Genomic DNA, 20,466 nt, shown 5'->3' with positions numbered 1-20,466 from the left:
ATGTCCTTGCTATTGTGAATAGCACAGCAGTGAATATATGAGTGCACGTGTCTTTTTGGTAGAATGATTTGTTTTATTTTGGGTATACACACAGTAATGGGATTGCTGGGTTGAATGTAGCTCTGTTTTCAGTTTTTTTTTTTTTTTTTTTTTTTTTTTAGAAATCTCCAGACTGCTTCCCACAGTGGGTGTACTAATTTACATTTCCACCAACAGTGAATAAGTGTTCCCTTTCTACTGCAGCCTCACCAGCAACTGTTGTTGCCTGGCCTTTTAATAATAGCCATTCTGACTGATGTGAGATGGTATCTCGTTGTGGTTTTGGTTTGCTTTTCTCTGATGATTAGTGATGCTGAGCATTTTTCCGTATGTTTTCTGGCTGTATGTCTTCTTTTAAGAAGTGTCCGTTCGTGTTCTTTGCCCATTTTTTATTGGGGCTGTATGTTTTTTACTTGTTGATTTGTTTAATTTCCCTATGAACTCTGAATATTAAACTTTCGTTGGATGTGTAGTTTGTGAATATTTTCTCCCATTCTGTAGGTTGTCTGTTTGCTCTATTGATAGTTTCTCTTACTGTGTGGAAGCTCTTTAGTTTAACTAGCTGCCACTTGTCTATTTTTGTTTTCATTGCAATTGTTTTTGGGGACTTAGCCAAAAATTATTTGCCAAGGCCGGTGTCGAGGAGAGTATTTTTTAGGTTATCTTCCAGGATTTTTAGTTTGAGGTTTTACGTTTAAATCTTTAATGCCTTTTGAGTTAATTTTTTTTATATAGTAAAAGGAAGGGGGTTTTAATCTCTGCATATGGATAGACAGTTATCCCAGCACCATTTATTGAATAGGGAGTCCTTTTGTCATTGTTTCTTTTTGTCAGCATTCTTGAAGATGAGATGGTTGTACTTGTACTTGTGCAGTTTCATTTCTGAATTGTACATTTTGCTCCATTGGCCAATGTGTCTGTTTTTGTACCAGTACCAACCTGTTTTGGTTACTGTGGCTTTATAGTATAGCTTGAGGTCAAATAGTGTAATGTCTCCAGCTTTGTTCTTTTTGCTTAGGATTGCTTTGGCTCTTTGGGCTCTTTTTTGGTTCTATATAAATTTTAGAATAGTTTTTTTTTTCCTAATTCTGTGAATAATGATATTGGTAGTTAGGTAGATAGGAATAGCATTGAATCTATAAATTGCTTTCAGCAGTATAGCCATTTTTATACTGATTCTTCCAATCCATGTGCATGGAATGTTTTTCCATTTATTTGTGTGGTCTCTGTTTTCTTTCTGAAGTGTTTTGTAGTTCTCCTTGAAGAGATCTTTCACCTCCTTTGTTAGCTGTATTTCTAGGCATTTCATTTTCTTTGTGGGTATTGTAAGTGAGACCATGTTCTTGATTTGGCACTCAGGCTGGACATTGTTGATGTGTAGAAATGCTCCTGAATTTTTACATTGATCTTGTATCCTGAAACTTTACTAAATTGACTTATCAATTCTAGGAGCTTTTTGGCAGAGTCTTCAGGATTTTCTAGGTATAGAATCATGTCATCAGCAAAGGGAGATAGCTTTTCTATTTGGATGCTTTTTGTTTCTTTCTCTTGCCTGATTGCTCTGGCTAGGACTTCCAGTACTATGCTGAACATGAGTAGTGAGAGTGGGCATCCTTGTCTTGTTCCAGTTCTCAAAGGGAATGGTTTGAGCTTTTGCCCCTTCGGTATGATGTTGGCTGTGGATTTGTCATAGATGGTCTCTGATTATTTGAGGTATGTTCCTTTAATCCCCAGGATGTTGAGAGTTTGTATCATGAAGGGATGCTGGATTTTATCAAAAGCTTTTTCTGTGTTTATCGAGATGATTGAAGTTCTGTGGAATTTTTTCTACTTATTCCTTCAGCTCTTTTATTGAATTTTCTATTTTGGCAATAATTGGAAAAACTTCTACTGATGCATAATAGATGTACATAGTCTTTGGGTAGAAGTGATCATTTAATACATCCATATAATGTGTGTGGTCTCAGATTTCTCCGTGTACTTGGGATACCCATCACCTTTCAAAAATTCCTTCATATTCTTTCATTCTTTTTCAGAGTAGCTTGTTCTATTGTTTTATGGCTGCAATGTCTTCTGAAATCTTTTTGAGGAGATGAATTCAATCTTTTAAAGTTCTCTTCTCTTCCCCAAATCAACTGTGCCTTTTGTGGAGAGCGCCTCTGTGTGTATCCTGCCTGCTCCCTTTCCTTTGTGCTATTGATTCCCCCCAGTGCCTGGGTGATCTCGGCCTGTGCTTTCAATTGATCAATAAAGGACCAACCTGATGAACATAGATGGCCCTATAGATTCTGCCATGCTTGTGTGGCTGTGTGTGGTCTCTCAGCTTCCCCAACAAGTGGAAGATTGACTGAGTTTTCCACCTGGGAATGGGGCCTCTCAACCAGCAGGCTTGATGTCAGTCTGTACACACCAAGACAGACAGAGGAGGTGAAGATTCTTGCACATGTAAACTCCACCAATACCTACAATTAGAAAGTTTGCCTTTCTCAGGAGTATCTTTCTGTTTCTCTAGAAAGCAGAATTCCAAGGTCAGTCTTAGAAAAAAATGATGCTACTGCTTGGGTGAGGGTAGAGGGAATGATGTCAGGGGCACCAATGCCAGGCAGTTCTACAGACATTTTTCAAAAACTTTTTATTTTAAAATCATTTTAGTTGTATCAAAGAGCTTCAGAGATTGCACAAAAGAGTTCTTATATACCCTTCACTCACCTCCCCCTAATTCCAGCATCTTACATAACCATGGCACATTTGTCAAAACTAAGAAATTAGCATTGAGACGTTACTATGAACTAAATTATAGACTCATATGTATTTCACCAGTTTTTCCACTAATGCACTTTCTCTGTGGCATGATCCAATGCAGGACACCTCATCGCATTTAACTGTCAGGTGTCCTTCATCTCTTGTCATCTGTGTAATTTCTTGTTTTGTTGTCTTATCGCTCATGATTTTGATACTTTTGGTGAGTGATGGTCAGGTATTTTGTAAAATGTTCTTCAATTGAGGTTTATCTGATGTGTTTTCATTAAGAAATGAAGTTGTGGATGTTTTGGAAGTGTATGACAGAACGGAAGTGCCCTTCTCATCGTATCTTTTCAGGGAATAGATGATATCAACGTGACTTTGTCTGTCAATGGTATCTTTGATCACTTGGTTAGGTGTGGTCTGCTGGGTTTCTCTACTGTAACATTACTTGTTTTCTTTTTCCATGCTCTTTTCTTTAGAGGTGAGTCTCTGAGTTCAGCCCATAGGGTTCCAGGATGACTACCATGCTTTTTCCCTGTACACCCCCCTGGCAGCTCCTGATTGGTAGATGGATTGGTTCCCCAGCCAGGTTGGGTAATGAGTGCATTTTCTGAGACCTTGGACATGGAAAACACAGTAAACTGTCTTTCTCTTTCTCTCTCTCTCTCTCTCTCTCTCTCTCGCTCTCTCTCCAGGTGCCTAATTTTTGGAATTAGATACCCACTGAGGGCACTTTTTCAGTTCATCATGTACAGAAAGCTACTCTCTGGTATGAGAGAATGGGTCTGAGTTTCCACCTTTGTGAAAAGGGGATAACAATATTGGCCTTGCAGAAACCTGAGGATCAAATTAGATGATCCAGGCAGAGCACATGGCCCAGGGCCCAGCATGTGGTTGGTTCTCAATAAACATCAGTTTCCCTTTGTCCAGGCTCTTCGTGGGTCCTCCACCTCTGATGCGCTGAAGCCTGGCAAGTTATAGCCACCATACAGCGTAAACGACTATAAGCTAACTGTTCACAGAAGGGGATTTTATGTGATGAAGCAATAAGAGAACACAAAGTTATCATTTCTGTGCCTTTTGTCTCTCTTTGGTAAATCAAAGCTAGAGAGGTCTATGTGGGCACCATTGCTAACAGAACTGTAATGATTTCTCTCAAATCTGATGAAGTCTCAGTTTCCCTCTGTTAAGAGCTATGTGTTTAGCCAACGTGTCTTCTCCCCTTTCCTTACAGAACTTCAATGTTGGCCACGTGCATCTCTCATTTCCACATCACACAGGGCAAGGGGGTGCCGATCTCCTGGTTCAGAGAGTGGATTGTAATTGGCATAAACCAATAATAGCAATCCCAATCCCCGTGCCTGTGACTGGTTCAGGATGGGCATGTGACCCACATTTGACCAGTGAGTTATAAGGGAAAGTCTGGGGCACTCTGGGACAAACTTCTCTTCTTTGAGAGAGATCTGTAGGAAGGCAGAGCCCCTTCTATGTCCCCTGAGTGCTCTTCTGTCTGGATAGTATGTGCATGTCTGTGGCACCACCTAAAACCATGAGGGCTGCCAGCTTGAAGACAATGCCAGCACATTAAGGACATCACCGCAGTGAGATGGACTAACCTGGGCTCTGATGGTGTTGATCTAAACCCCATTCTGTGCCATGGATTTTCCCTCCCTTGGACTCATTGTTTTGTTGTTGTTGTTTGTTTGTTTGTTTAGAGATCAGGTCTTGCTCTGTTGCCAAGCCTGGAGTGCAGTGGTGTGATCGTAGCTCACTGCAGCCTCAATCTCCTATGCTCAAGTGATCTTCCTGCCTCGGCCTCCCAAGCAACTGAAACTACAGATGCATGCCGCTGTGTCCGGCTAATTCTTAAATTTTCTTTTTGTAGAGATGAGGTCTTAATTTGTTGCCCAGGGTGGTCTTGAACTCCTGGCCTCAAGGGATCCTCTTGCCTAGGCCTGCCAACATGCTGAGGTTACAAGGGTTGAGCCATTGTGCCTGGCTGGACTCCTTATTAAGTGGGATAACCCTTATTCTCCTTTAAGGCAGTTGGAGTTGGGTTTTCCATTGCTTGTAGCAGAAAGCAAATAGATACAGTATACCTTTAGAAAAATCCTCTTGTAAACAAGCAATCTTTTCAGAAGACCTCAGTGGAGACTCTTACTAAGATCTGCTTTCAACAAGGCTGATGTTTTTATCTGAGAGGTAAAGTATGGGAATCAGGGAGTGAAGGGGAAGAAGAGGCAGGATATGGGCGTTGGGCAGAAGGAAAGCCAACTCCCTAAGAAGAGAAGCAGATGGGAGAAAAGAGCTCAACCCAAAGCTTCTAAAGCTTTTATTGCTCTTGCAAGAGAGATGAAGGACATGTCTCACAGAGTATATTGCGTGTCAGGCAATAGGAGCTCTAAATACATGATTTTATTTAATCTGTATGCTGGTTTTCTAACATATTATTTCTGGGGCTCAGAAATCTCAAGTTACTGGTCCAAGGTAACACAGCCAGATCATTCTGATGCTAAAGTCCTGCTCCTTTCCTTTATCACCTGAATCCAACCTTCAAGTTCTCCAGAAATGTCTCAAATCCATCTGTTTGAGAGCCACTGTGATGTAGTGGTAGATCACGGTGATGTGCTCTACATCACTGATCCATCTACATCTTCAGGCTTCCCCCACTGAGCCACCCCGCCATGGTGTCTCTCCTGGATTGCTGTTTCATCTATCCAACTGATATCCTCCCAGTTTCTACCCTTGTCCCTACCCCTACCCCATTGTCTTTTGTCTACACAGTAGCCACTCCCCTCCTTAAACAGTTCAAGGGCATCTCATCACACAAATCCAAAATCTTCCCTGGGGTTCCCTAGGACTTCCATAATCTGGTCCTGCTTGGCTCAGCAGCCACATCTGTACCAATTTTCAGTCAACTCACTAAGTTCCAGCACCTTGGCCTCCTTACTGTTCTTGAAAGAACTGAGGGTAACTCTGAACTCAGGGCCCTTTGCCTGTTGGTCTTCTTTGCCTGGAATGCATCCTCCATCATCTCTTTTCCAACTTGCTGGTCTTGGCAAAGGAGGCATTCATTGAGCACACCAAGGTAGCTCCCCTCTCTGGGTCGCCCTGTTATTGTGCGGGCAGGTGGGCCAGTGTCAAGACCTTAGTAACATCCAGAGCCCTCCAAGATGGAGGTTTGGAGGGCTCTGGGGCTAATACTTAAGAGGTATAGACATAAAATGTCATATAGAAAAGCATATCCACCAATACATTCTTGTCATGAGTGAGTGGGGAAACTCTATGGAAGAAGATGTCTAGAAGGCAAGTGAATACATTCTGGGTTATTTGATTTTGGTTTCTGTGAGAGAATAGGACTCTCTGACAGCTTAGAAGGGAATCTCTGCACATTTTCCTCTGCCAGGCATGTCTGTACCTTACTCATTTCTCCCACAATGAAAGAGAAATGTCCCTTCTGATAGGTCTGAACCTGAGCCATTGATGGGGCCACTATTACTAATGGATCAGGCTGCTGTGCTTGGCACCCTTGAGTCTGCTGGTACCAAGGTGAAATTTTGGGAAGATTCCAGGGCCTTGCTAAGGCTTTGGTACTGTGCTTCTTGCTTTGACTTGACCTTCAATATTGATATAGTCATTTTGATTCCTATTTTGAGGTTTCCCTAACTCTCTTGGGAACATGGTGTGGTGGTAGGGAACAGAAAAGAGCTTTGAGACAGATGGAGAAAGCTGATTGGTCAGGCAGGACTCAGGTTTCTCTTGGTCTTGGTCAAAACTCTGTTAGAGAACTTCCCAACCTCACTCTTAATTGTTAAGGATTAAAAATATGATGCGTGTCTTAGTCTGTTTAGGCTGCTATAACAAAATATCATAAACTGAGTAGTTTATAAACAGCAGAAATTTGCTTCTCACAGTACTGGGGGCTGGGAAGTCCAGGATTATGGCTGATTTGGTGTCTTGGCAGGATCTGCTTTTTGATACCTTTTCCCTGTGTCCTCACATGGTAGAAGGGGCCAGAGAGTTCTCTGGGACCTCTTAGGGCATTAATTCTGTTTATAAGGGCTCCACCCTTATAGCTCAATCACCTCCCAAAGACCCTACTTCTCAACATCATCACCCTGAAGGTTGACATGTCAACATATGAAATTTAAAAGGACACAAACATTCAGACTAAAGCAATGTGTGAAATTAATTTCTATTTAGAAAATGCTATTGAATTAAGCACAGAAGGTGGTTGCACAAATGGATTTTTAGAAATAGGATGATGCAAGGATGGCAGCTATGTTGCCTGGGAAAGGCTCATGTGTGACTCGCCACTCTCCCTGCTGGGTGGAAAGAATTAGAAAACGTGTGTTGAGAGTGGCAGGGGATAAACATGAAACACAGAAGCACCGACAGGGAAATCCATTAATCATGTTTGCCTGTGATCACCCAGGAAGAAACAGATACCTGTTCTTTGTGGCAGTCGCTAATGGAAGAGACTCTGCTGTGATTTCATGTTTGAGACTGGAAGAGGAAAGGGGACAGATAGCAAATGATGCCACAGGAGAGGCACAGTGCGTGGGCTGAATCATCAAAGTGACATGTGTTTGCTAAGCGTGGCTCAAGTTAGGGGCTGGGGTGGGCATGTCTGTGCAACTTCCGTATCCACTGAGGACCCACTTGAGGCAGCTCTGTGCTGGGGCTGCCTGTGCACAGCCCACCCTATGGAGCCCACAGCCTCCAGCAGGGAGAAGTGGGGCACAAAACCATCAACTGGGCAGTGTGACAAGTGCCGTGGAAACCAAACTACATGAAGCAGAGACTGTGTAGCGGACTTCTGGGAGGGCCTGGTTCCATGGGAGGAGGAGGGTCACAAGAAGAGGGTGACTGATATGATTTGGATTTACGTCCCACCCAAATCTTAATTTATGTATTTATTTATTTATTTTGAGACAGAATGTCACTCTGTCACCCAGGCTGGAGTGCAGTGGCGTGATCTCGGCTCACTGCCATGTCTGTCTTCTGAGTTCAAGCAATTCTCCTGCCTCAGCCTCCTGCGTAGCTGGGATTACAGCATGCGCCACCACTCCTGGCTAATTTTTTTGTATTTTTAGTACAGATGAGGTTTTACCATGTTGGCTAGGTTGGTCTCGAACTCCTGACCTCAGGTGATCCTCAGGCCTCCCAAATTGCTGGGATTATAGGCGTGAGCCACAGGACCCGGCCCGAATCTCATTTGAAAGTGTAATTCCCAATATTGGGGGAGGGGCCTGGCAGGAGGTGACTGGATCATGGGGGTGGATTTCCCTCTAGCTGTTCTCCTGATAGTGAGTTCTCTCACAAGATCTGGTTGTTTAAAAGTATGTAGCATCTCCTGCTTTACTCTTTCTTTCTTTTTCTCCAGCCATGTAAGACATGCCTGCTCCCCTTTACCTTCTGCCATGATTCCAAGTTTTCTGAGGCCTCCCCAGCCAGGCTTCCTGTACAGCCTATGGAACTGTAAGTCAATTAAATCTCTTTTCTTTATAAATTACCCAGTCTTAGATAGTTCCTTATAGCAATGTGAGAACGGACTAATACAGAGACTTTCAATAATACTGACCTGGGAAGTGTTATTGGTTAAGGCTCCAGTTTGGAAAAAGCTCAGGGGTCAACTGGTGAGGGCAAATCGACTATACATTCCCCTGCAAATTCTTCCCGCTGGGAACCCACAGGGCTGAATTGCCAAGCTCTGAGACCCACTGGCTTTTGCAGGTGAGTGAAGCAAATGTGCATTTGCCATCCGCCCACTTAGTGTCCCAGATGTGTCTTCTAGATCACGGCTCTGCAACTTGTTCTCTAAAGGGCCAGGCGGTAAATATTTTCAGCATTGTGGGCCACAGAGTCTCTGTTGCAGCTGCTCAGCACTGCAGTTGTAGCAAGAGAACCACCATAGACTATACAGAAATCAACAGGCATGGCTGGTCTGGCCACAGACAGAAGTTCTAGATCCTTGCGACTCACAGCATGGGCCCTGACTCGGTATTGTCAGCATGTCCTGGTGCACCACTGGTCTGCAGCTGGTCCCGGTGCACCTGAATTTCCATTCATAAGGTAAATCCTAACACAGATTCTTGCGTGGCAATGGGTTTCTTTAATCAGATTGCTTTCTTGGCAGTGCTCTACTGGGAGTGGGGGTTCGGATGAGGGAAGGGCAAAACTCATTTGGAACTTGCAGATCACGGAAAGGTGGCTCTGAAGGGGGTGAATGGGGACTGGGCATGCCACTGGAGGGTAGCCCCTGGGAAAACACTGGGACCTGCAGAGGAAAAAGCTCTGGGAAGTGACAGTGGAGCCAGGTGGAAGACAGGAGGGTGCCAGAAGTAAGTCGTCCCTAAGCAGAGTTTGTCGATTGCTCCTTTAGGAGCCAGGCACTGTCAGGACAGGAGGGTGGGATCAGGAGATGGACATGAATCGGACCCAGCTTCTTTGAGAGAGCCTGAAGGTAAGGAGGGTGAGGCATGGGTGAGAGTAACGTGATGCTGCAGTTGTCAGCAAGCAAAGGCATGATGTAAAGCAAGCAGAGCCATGAGTGACAGCAAGTGTGCGCGAGAGTTCGTGGAGGAGGTGGCGTCTAGCTTGGGTGGGTGGTGCCATGAGCCCCAGAAGACATCATGGGAGAAATGGAATTGGCCTTTGAGAAATGGGAATTTTAACATGTACAGATGAGCACTGAAAGGCATCCCCAATAGAGAGGACAGGACGAATGAAAGCAGGAAAGTGGAAAATCAAAAAGTCGGTATGAAAAGGAAAATACTGGTTTATTGGCACCTGTGCGTGTGTGCTGTATAAAGGTTTGAGTGGTAATGTGAGGGAATGTTAAAGTGTCTTTCTCTTGATGAAGAATTTTCTGTACTTTTTCCTTAGTGAATAGATGGTACCTTAGGAAATACAAAATAGTAACAACAATCATGTAGATTGTGATCAAGTTAGGTAGAGTCTCGAATTGCCAAGCTAAGTTTGATTTCATCTGTGGGCAAAGTGATTTCATCATTGGCTTGGTGTCCACACCACCAACCATGGCCATTTCTGTGTTTGTAATTAAACTTGAGTCTCTTCACTCTAAGAGGAACGTGGCTCATCCCACCCAACCCTGAAGTAAGAACAAAGTGGTGAGAAGGAATGTCCAAGAAATAGTTTATTCCAAACAAGAAATGCCAACTTGAACAGAACCAGAAAATCTGGTGTTCCTAGGGCAACTTCCAGCTCCTGCCCCTAATTTGTGAACTCAGCCCAGTAAAAAAAAAAAAAATCTTAAGAGCCTCCAGGGTCACAGTGAGGAGAGGAGCAGGCCCATTATTTCCTGGGGGAGGTGGGGAGCAGGTTGGTTGTTGATGGGGACATGAAGTAAAGTGTGCAAAACAAGTCGACTGACGAGGACCACACAATCCAGAAATACCTTCAGTTCAAAGGAGGAAAACAATGACTATTTCTTTTTTTTAAAACAAAAATATAAAACCTCACCATACATTAAAATGTCTTTTAATAAATCTAAGAGATGACATGGACAGCCCCAAGGATTGAGTAATCATGTAAAAAGTAAACAATGGAAGGTGGATGAAAAAATAAAAACACAATCGAACTTCAGCAGGATGTAACAAATATCAAAGACTCCAGGAACTATTTGGAAGAATCCTACACAGGAGGCTTGTTTGCACAGAAAACTGACCTGCCAGGTGAGTGAAGAAGAAAGTATCTAAATAATGATGATAATTATGCTGACAAAAAAGGCCATTCAATGAGTCATCCAATGCTTGGGGTTACACACAGGATCTTCTTTAACCCTATAACTCCCCTGCAACGTTAGTTTTACCATCCTCATTTAAAAATGAGGAAACTGCCATTCAGAGCGATTGCATGCTTTGCCTAAGGTCTCCCACTTAGTAGCCAGCAGGGCTGGATTCTCAACACAAACCTGACTCCAAAGTCGAAGCTTTCCCTGCTTATCCCAACATCTTCCAGTTCAAAGGCAAGCTTCTCCCTGAGCAGATCGTAGTTTGCTTTTTGTGTGAACCCATTTTCTTCCTGAAATAAACTTTCTAAGCACCCATGCTTCCTAATGTATAAAGAGGGAGCCGCCTCACCAATACAGATGGGGTACTCTCTGTAAGAAGATGCTGACAAGCTGATTTTACACCCTTCCCAGGAGAGAACACCCTGAAAGCCGATAGAGTTGGAGAGTTCTGCTGCACGTCTGGGCTTTCGGGCCAGTTGGATGGGGTGCTGATTACACTCTGTAGGAGTAACCCGACTCTCATCTGAATGGACACCTGTGTGCCATCCCAGCACAAAGGATGTGGTGGTGGTGAGGACTGCTGAAATTAGAAGGGTAGTCTTCTTAAATGAGGGGAGGAGCGAGACCGCAGCGCTGAGACCTTGGGGACAAGGCTGGTCTGCATGCTGCACCATCTTACAAGGTCAGAAGGACTGTGGCCTGCCAGAGAACGCACATGAAGACACTTCAGGTTTTGCTTCAGGATTTGGGAGTGTTGTTTTCACAGAAGGGGCCAAAATATCAGATACGTATTTTGCTGTTGGGGCTGTGTTTTCCGAAAGTGCTCTCTAACAAGCTAGGATGTGCCAAATTGCAAAGTCATGACGGTTTAATTGCTTTGGGGAATGGGAGTTCACTTCACATATTAAGGTTGCATTTTGCACATAAAAATGACTTGATAAATATCAGAGGTTTTTCATGTTTCCTATCTAATTGGGCTCTCCCCATAATCTTGTAATTTGAAGTGGGGCAGAAGTGTTTCACCCCTTTGGCAGATGCAGAAAACTGAGGCACAGAGAGGGCGTGACTTGTCTGAGGTCACACAGTGAATCAGTCATGGAGATGGGACCAGAACCCAGGCGTCCCAGCTCCAAGTCCAGGGCTCTTTCTGCATCTGATGTTTTCAGGGGCAAGACAGGGACCTTCCGGGCATAAAGAGGGGCTCTGGGTGGGCAGGGCGGAGACGAGTGCAGTCCTGCTGAGCAGCAACAGTGTGGGCTTAGCTGCTGCAGCCGCGGGTGCAGGTGGTGGTGAGGAGGTTGTTGTTGCACCCGTCCTGGAGCTTGCTTTGGGCCTGGCCTCCAGCTCGGCTGTCGGTGTCCAAGAGCTGGCTGCCCTGTCCCTGCTGCCTCCTGAGCCTGCAAACAAGCACAGATCTGAGTTAGTGGTGCGGCACGGGGTTGTGGAGGCACGTCCAGGAGACACACTGGGCAGTCAGTCAGCTCAAACCCTCCCCTGCCTGGAAGGATTGATCATTAAGGCATCCAGGGTGCTGTGGACTAGAGCCAGATGGGCCTGGGATCAAAGCACAGCTGAGGCGCACTTGGGTGGGTTACTTAATGCATAGACCCTCAGTTTCTCTGTCTACAGAATGGAGATAATAATTCCCATCTTGTGGCTCCTTGTGATGCTTACTTGAGATCATATATTTATATTTTTGTTTACATCATATATTTGTATTGCCCAGGCTCACAGTCAGTAAAGGTGGTGAGTCCCAGCTGTCATTCATTCAGTATATATGTAGTAACTGCCCACTAGTGTACCAGCCACCATGTCTAGGAGCAGGGGATCCTCTGGCAAGCCAAACAGTTATATTCTTTGTCCTCAAGGAGCTCAATGTCGAAAGGGGAGACAGGCGCTAATGAAATAATCCCACAAGTAAATATCCAAACAGTTAAACACAGACTTACAAAATATCCTATTACAAACTATGTTGAGGGGGTGTGATTCCGAACACTGCATTTCCTAGCAGTTGGCCACTTGGTCACCTTTCATGTGTTGGAAGATGTCAGTGTCCCTCTGTTTCTGATCTTCAAGCTAAAGTTCAGTCACTATACCACAGCTGTCACTGCCTGTGGATGGCGGCAGCAAGTACGGAATGGAGACATTTAAGGAGGCAGTGAGAATTTTTAGAGCAGGGAAGAACTCAACTCACATCCTGGCTTGCAACACTTTCTACTTGGGTTATGTTAGTCAAGTTGCTTTATCTTCTTCTTAGCCTCAGCTTTCTTATGTAAAACTAGGAATTATATCGTTCACTTTGCAGGAGGCTAAGGGGATCACAGACAATACATGTAAAATATCTAGTATAGGGCTGGGAATAATAATAATTACTCTTAGTTCTACCTTGTTCTGAAAAAGAGGTTTTAGCCTGAATTTTAAAACTAGTATGTTTCTTTCCAACAGATTGCAGAGCGGGTTGTCAACACCTGTTGTCTTGATTTAAATGAAAGAGCTGTTTCACCCAGCAAGCCTCTGTGTATGCTTGTTATATGCAGGGTCCTCAGGGTTATCCTAAGATGACTACAACAGTCTATGCCCTTAGACAGGTCATGGTTGTGTGTGTGAATGTGAGTGTGTGCAAAGTGGGAATGCCTAGTGTTTGCAACAATGCTGGTACTTGAATAAGTCCTTCAGATAACACTGAAATACCAGCAGCAACACTGTGTTTCATAAGACAGTGAATTGGTGGTTCCTTCCCCCAATCCGGGCAGTTCCTCTGCCACCGTGGCTTGCAGCTCTCCAGATAGGGCAACTGGGAACGGTGGTCATGGTTAAAATACATCATCCTAGTGAAGTGGGCAGGAGCCAGAGGACAGAGCTGGGAGGCTCCATTCGGGTTGAGGCCTTGGTGATGGGATATTTCCTCTTACACTCAGTTGAAGAGGTGGCTTATCATCCTTCTTAGTAAAAATATACTTTATTTTCTGTCTGTGTTGGCATTTATCTGGACTTTTTGCCTTCAGCACTTGTGTTTAATTGGCTTTTGTGTATTTGACATTAGACCAGAACACTCACAAAATGGGGCTCTCAAAGTTCAAAGGCAGGCCAACATATTTTCTGGGACTCCAGCTGGTAACATGTTCAAACACTGCAAGGATTATTTAAAGAGTCTGCGTTCTTAAAACTGAATTAAAATACCATGACTATAAAATCATGGATTCAAATAAGATATGATACCTCATTGATATCTTGAGGCTAAAAAAAAAGAATTGTTCAGTACTCAAAGATTGCCTCACTACAATATACTGTCTTAAAACTAGTTGAAATTCTTTTCTCTCCAGAGCTCTTCCCATCCTTCTCACAATTTCTTTTCTTTATCCTTCTCTAAGCTAAACTCTCTTTGTCCAAAACTCCTTAGCTAGTCTGACATAATATCTATGAAGAACGCTTGCAAACCAGCAGAAATGAAATAAAATCACTTTGATCTTCATGCTGTTTTTTTTTAAAGCAAAGAAAAAATTTCCATGTAAAAGACATTCTCTTCATACTAAAAAGGAACTGCAACATTTTGATCTTCAAGGACAAAGACTTAAGACCAGGAAAATATGATACAAACTCTGCTATAATAAAATAACTTATCTTTTGGGCCTCCTGACAAAATTTAGTCACATTATTCTTTGTCCAATTCAGTATATTGGCAACTTAAACTGCCTTACCCCAAATTTGGTTCACAGCCTTCATAAGACTGTCTAATAGGCCAGATGTGGTGGGTTAAACCTGTAATCCCAGCCCTTTGGGAAGCTGAGGTGGGTGGATCACCTTAGGTCAGGAGTTCAAGGCCAGCCTTGCCAACAAGGTGAAACCCCATCTCTACTAAAAATACAAAAATTAGCTGGGCGTGGTGGCACACACCTGTAATCCCAGCTACTCGGGAGGCTGAGGCAGGAGAATTGCTTGAACCTAGGGGGTGGAGGTTGCAGTGAGCCAAGATCATGCCACTGCACTCCAGCCTGGGTGGCAGAGTGAGACTGTCTTAAAAAAAAAAAAAGAAAAAAAAAATTACCTAATTAAAAAAAAAAATCTTAAAATTTAGTCTTATTTTTTTCAAACAATAATTTGGATCCAACCATCATTTGTAAACTGGTGAGTTTGTATTACCATCCCATGACAAAATTCTAAAATAAAAACCACAAGATCTTCATTTGTATGTATATATATCTAGATGTGTTTATGTATATATACACGTATTACATTGTATCTTGTCTACATAATAAAATCTGATGTAGCCAGCCAGAAATCTCTTTAAGAAATTTTATTTTGATTGATTTAAAAGAGCACTCATATAAAATATACAGTAATTAATCAGTTTTATGAAGTTCATGTCACTTAAGTAAATCTTTGGTAAACTAGTTGGTTGAGGCAGGGGAATCGCTTGCTGGGAGGTGGAGGTTGCAGTGAGCCAAGATTGTGCCACAGCACTCCAGCCTGGCAACAGAGCAAGACTGCATCTCAAAAAAATAAATAAATAAATAAATAAAAAGTAAATAAATAAAATAAAAATAAAATTGTTAATGAAATAAAATTAAAATGTCTTCATAATTGTCTACATACATTTTTTTTTGCCTGGGTTTACTTGTCAGACAGTTTTATATTTTGCTTTTTCTATATGTTTTAAGATCATAAGGCTATGAACCCAGCCTAAAACAATAATGATCTTCCTGCAATTACTTGATGAATACAAATAATTTAATATTGCTAATTTAATAAAAGCAGACATATTTTCTGAGTTATTGACAGGACACCATGCATTTAACTTTAGGGTTTTTGCTTCGGTAAACAATTGATATTTACAGGCTAAAAAATTATTAATAGAGAAATAACTTGAAATGATGATTACCTTTGTCTAATATGTCAATTCTCATAAGTAATTTAGGTAAGCTATAAAGCAGAAAAATGTAAACTGGACAAATGTCTATAAGTAAACTTTTCATGTGATTTAAAATCTTAAGGTTATGTTTAATTAATAGGTACTCATTAAATGTCTGGGTCATTTTCAACTAAGACTTCAAATTATAAACTGGTTCTCATTCACAATGTTGATACATGACAGACAATTAAAGATCTTGCTTCCTAGAGTTTTACTAAAATTCAAGGTTACTGAGAGTTAAAAATTTTAATTAATATATAAAATTTTGTATATAAAATATACAAAAATATGAAGTTTTTAATAAGAATTATTATAAGAAAGACATAAAATATGTTCTTTGAGAAAAAATGTTTTGTCTAATTCAGAGGCTATTTAAAGGTGGTTTTAAAATATAGATCTAGCAAGAAAATAGAAACAAGATATAAAAGAATCAGTAAGTAGGAGAGAAAGATGTGAAGAAAGTTATAGATATGAAGGTAAATTTTTGGTAAGGAAGGTTGCAAAGAAAAGAGACTAATTTTGAATAAGAAAGAATCTTGTGTGGTAAATTTTTGTCCTAAAATAAAATGACGTGAGTTATTTAAGAAGGAAGAGGCAGAAGACAAAGCAGAATATTTAAGGCATGTCATGCATGGTCTGTGTGAGTCACACAGAAAGGCTTGTGAAAGGGAAATGTATGAAAGTAATGTTGTATGTGATCAAGTTGGCTACAATTAAAAGGAATTATTTGTGATAACCTTTCTAAAAATTGAGCTTTGATATTCAAAATACATTAGCAAAAAACTACAACAAAAGGTTCCCTATATTTAAATAAAAAAAGATGTTTCTGAAGTATTGATCTGCTCTTAATAAAATTGCAAGATGTTTTTATTTTTAATTCTGGATTCCAAGTCCAGAGTGTTCACCATTACACCATAAAATTTTACATTACTTTTTTTTTTTTTTTCCAGACGGAGTCTTGCTCTGTCGCCCGGGCTGGAGTGCAGTGGCATGATCTCAGCTCATTGCAACTTCCATCTCCCGGGTTCAAATGATTCTCTTGCCTCAGCCTCCTGAGTAGTTGGGATTACAGGCATGCGCCCCCCAAGCCCAGCTGATTTTTGTATTTTTAGTAGAGACAGGATTTCACCATGTTGGTCAGGCTGGTCTCAATCTTCTGACCTCGTGATCTGCCCACCTCAGCCTCCCAAAGTGCTGGGATTACAGGCATTAGCCACTGCACCCCGCGAATCTTACACTGATTTTCAATTCTAAGGTATTTTTCTTTTTTTTTTTTTTTTTTTTGAGACAGGGTCTTCCTCTGTCACCCAGGCTGGAGCACAATGGAGTGATCTTGGCTCATTGCAGCCTCAACCTCCTGGGCTCCACTGATCCTCCCACCTTAGCCTCCCTGCCATGGTGCCCAGGCTGGTCTCGAACTCATGAGCTCAGGCATCCCAAATGGGATTACAGGTGTGAGCCCCCACACCTGGCCTAAGATCTGTTTCTTCACAGTAATCTTATTCCTGAGATCTATTTAATTTCCCTAGTTTCAGGTTAAAAGTGCTGTTCTCTTCATTCAAAATGGTCATTTCATTCTTGAGGTAATGTTTTACTTTTGAAATTTCCCAGAGGTTCAACTTTTGCTATACCTCGCTGTATGTGCCTTCGGAGTCATACGTCTTTGACCTCAGTTTTTTTCTCCTGTTCAGAAGGCCTGGGATGAGAATTTTTTCCTTCAATGTTTTTGTCAGCTCCCATGAAATCTTTCTCCGGTTCTAACTCTGCTGTTATGGCCTGATGCTGGAACATTTATCTGAAGGTCTAAAAAAGGCAACGTTTTTCTTCAGTATAACTTAATTCTGTACTCTTGGTTTTTCTTGATATGTCTGAGTTTTTCGTCATAACCAGAAACCTCAAATGTTGTTACTCAGAGCCATGTATTCCTCTGCTTAAGGTACTAGTTTTCTTGTTTACATTCCTTTATACTTTAAGTGTATACTCATATCATTGGATACATTATTTCTGTGTCCTATACTTCCAGGTTATCTAAATGAGCTTCCTATAAGGAGAAACAATCACACTGCAGAAGGTTTGTCTTTATCTTTTTGGTATTTGTCCTAAGAAAGAAAGATTTTATGTTTTAACAAGATAATTTTCTGTGTGGCCTGTATTAGGTTTTTATTGCATAAGAAAACTGAGCTTTGAAAGGGTTTGTAGTTTTCTGTATTGCTTTTGGAGTCTTTTTCTGTATTGCTTTTTGATTATCGCTTTGGTTAAGGGAATGACTATTATTTTACAGTGACATGTGATTCTGTTTTGATCAAATGTTTTGAGCCTTTTAAGATCTTTAACAAACTTCCCCATAATCACATCCTACATTAAGGGTTTTTTTTTTTTTTTCCTTAAAATTGACTTTGGGGTTTTCTAGTTGGACGCCTGGAAGGTACCAAAGGATACATCTCTCATCTTGCAGAGGCAGTAAATGATTAGGTTTATTTGATAAATCATGTAAGAAACACTGTCAAATGACAAATGATCTTATTTCACTTACATTTATGGACATGTTGTTGATATGAATGTTTCAATAATTATGTAAATTCATAGAAATCTGATAGGTTATCAGGCATAATTCTGGTTATTTTCTTAAAATTCTACATATAATAGAAATATCTGTGAGTATTCATATGGTAATATGGTTATTTGCATAAATCCAATAAAATTCTGCCCTCTCTTTATAGTTGAATACAATTTCAAACATGGGGTATGTTATCAAGGTTTTGACTGATATGTCATATTAAAAATATGCACAAAGTACCTGATTTTAAGCATCCCCATCTTATAATGAGTAAATAACAAGTGTCACTTCCTGGTGGGCCCAGGAACCTTAAGACTTGTGATGGATAATATTGAGTGTCGACTTGACTGGGTGGAAGGATGCCATGTGTTGTTCCTGGGTGTGTCTGTAAGGGTGTCGGCGAAGGAGATTCACATTTGAGTCGGTGGACTGGGAGACTCAGACCCACCCTCAGTCTGGGTGGGCACCATAAAAGCAGGCGGAAGAACACGGGAAGACCAGACTAGCTAAGTCTCCTGGCTTCCATCTTTCTCCCATGCTGGATGTTTCCTTCCCTTGAACATCAGACTCCAAATTCTTCAGCTTTTAGATTCTTGGACTTCCAGTTTTAGATTTGCCAGGGGCTTTGAAGCCTTCGGCCACAGACTGAAGCCTGCCCTATCGGATTCCCTACTTTTGAGGCTTTGGGACTGGGACTGGCTTCCTGGCTCCTCAGCTTGCAGACGGCCTGTTGTGAGACTTGGCCTTGTGATTGTGTAAGTTAATTCTCCTAATAAACTCCCCTTCATAAATCCTATTAGTTCTGTCCTTCTAGGCAGCCCTGACTAATACAAGACTCTAAGTAAAATCTAAAGTCTGCCTTGGTGTGGCTTCCTAGCCTCAAGAGACTTTAAATCTGAGATCCCTATATGATCACTATAGAGAAAAAGTTTCCAAAGAAAAACCATAATACACCTGTTAGTGGGTTGTAACTCTGTACATTGTTTTTGAATTCTTGTTATCTACCTATACACCAGCCTAGGTCCTAAACTGGAATTCTTCCAATTCAACTTTCTTTCTTTTTTAAATAAAATTACTAAAATGAGACTTGCTTGTTCCTAAAGCCTGATACACTGAAACTAGATACATTTTAAGGAGCAGGTTTCATGCCTCATGTGTGGGCCACAAAGAAGGCTCACCAAGCTTCCTGATGCCGTAACCAGAGACATTTAAACTGCAAACCAAAATAAGAAGGGCGTGTTTTCCACACTGTAAACAGCTTATCCTAAGGTGTCAGCACAAGACTCCATATCAGAATAAGACTCTTCCCCTCCCGGATGCTACCTTTTTCATTTGGCAGGATAATGCTGTAATTCACATTTCACAGAAAGTAATTGCTCTAGGCAGCTTTGACAATAACCCTCGCACAGCTTTCTGGTCAAGTTACATTAGTGATTTCTTTTGTCAAGTTGACATTTTCTTCTTTAATTCAACCCAGTCATAAAATGTGACTCAATGGCTCCAACACGTCTCACCCAGTTTCCCCCACGGTCTTTTAGATTTTAGTTTTTTGCCCTTAGGCTTTGGCTCTGAGTTCAAAATCATTGTACAAACTAATTGTATTGTTGTTAATTATTTATCTTATTATAATTGTATTATAATTTTTTAAATTTATTTTTATTTTTTATTTTTTTATTTTTATTTTTTATTATACTTTAAGTTCTAGGGTACATGTGCATAATGTGCAGGTTTGTTAAATATGTATACTTGTGCCATGTTGGTGTGCTGCACCCATCAACTCGTCAGAACCCATCAACTCGTCATTTACATCAGGTATAACTCCCAATGCAATCCCTCCCCACTCCCCCCTCCCCATGATAGGCCCCGGTGTGTGATGTTCCCCTTCCCGAGTCCGAGTGATCTCATTGTTCAGTTCCCACCTATGAGTGAGAACATGCAGTGTTTGGTTTTCTGTTCTTGTGATAGTTTGCTAAGAATGATGGTTTCCAGCTGCATCCATGTCCCTACAAAGGACACAAACTCATCCTTTTTTATGGCTGCATAGTATTCCATGGTGTATATGTGCTACATTTTCTTAATCCAGTCTGTCACTGATGGACATTTGGGTTGATTCCAAGTCTTTGCTATTGTGAATAGTGCCGCAATAAACATACGTGTGCATGTGTCTTTATAGCAGCATGATTTATAATCCTTTGGGTATATACCCAGTAATGGGATGGCTGGGTCATATGGTACATCTAGTTCTAGATCCTTGAAGAATCGCCATACTGTTTTCCATAATGGTTGAGCTAGTTTACAATCCCACCAACAGTGTAAAAGTGTTCCTATTTCTCCACATCCTCTCTAGCACCTGTTGTTTCCTGACTTTTTAATGATCGCCATTCTAACTGGTGTGAGATGGTATCTCATTGTGGTTTTGATTTGCATTTCTCTGATGGCCAGTGATGATGAGCATTTTTT

At 41.5% G+C, this 20,466-nt stretch overlaps 1 protein-coding gene and 2 long non-coding RNA genes across 5 annotated transcripts in view; 2 read left to right on the top strand and 1 right to left on the bottom strand.

Annotated features, from left to right (window-relative positions):
- Positions 1-8,218, top strand: part of LOC103884196 — a 59,491-nt gene extending 51,273 nt beyond the window's left edge. For both annotated transcript variants that reach the window (XR_004182854.1, XR_004182853.1), the window contains one exon: positions 8,171-8,218. This is a non-coding gene — a long non-coding RNA (uncharacterized LOC103884196). The remainder of the gene's footprint in view (positions 1-8,170) is intronic.
- Positions 8,219-8,249: 31 nt separating this feature from the next.
- On the top strand, positions 8,250-10,349 carry LOC103884198. The gene is made up of 2 exons (XR_646708.4): positions 8,250-8,859; positions 9,170-10,349. It is a non-coding gene; the product is annotated as an uncharacterized LOC103884198 (long non-coding RNA).
- The window catches only part of STK32B (serine/threonine kinase 32B), a 412,340-nt gene continuing 401,802 nt past the window's right edge, over positions 9,929-20,466 (bottom strand). For both annotated transcript variants that reach the window (XM_003898462.5, XM_009206514.4), the window contains one exon: positions 9,929-11,937. In XM_003898462.5, the coding sequence (XP_003898511.1) occupies positions 11,799-11,937 (139 nt within the window). In that variant the 3' untranslated portion in view covers positions 9,929-11,798. The remainder of the gene's footprint in view (positions 11,938-20,466) is intronic.

Source organism: Papio anubis, chromosome 3 (assembly GCF_008728515.1).
Source record: "Papio anubis isolate 15944 chromosome 3, Panubis1.0, whole genome shotgun sequence".
Classification (NCBI taxonomy): Eukaryota; Metazoa; Chordata; class Mammalia; order Primates; family Cercopithecidae; genus Papio; species Papio anubis.
This window is presented reverse-complemented; position numbering and strand designations above follow the sequence as displayed.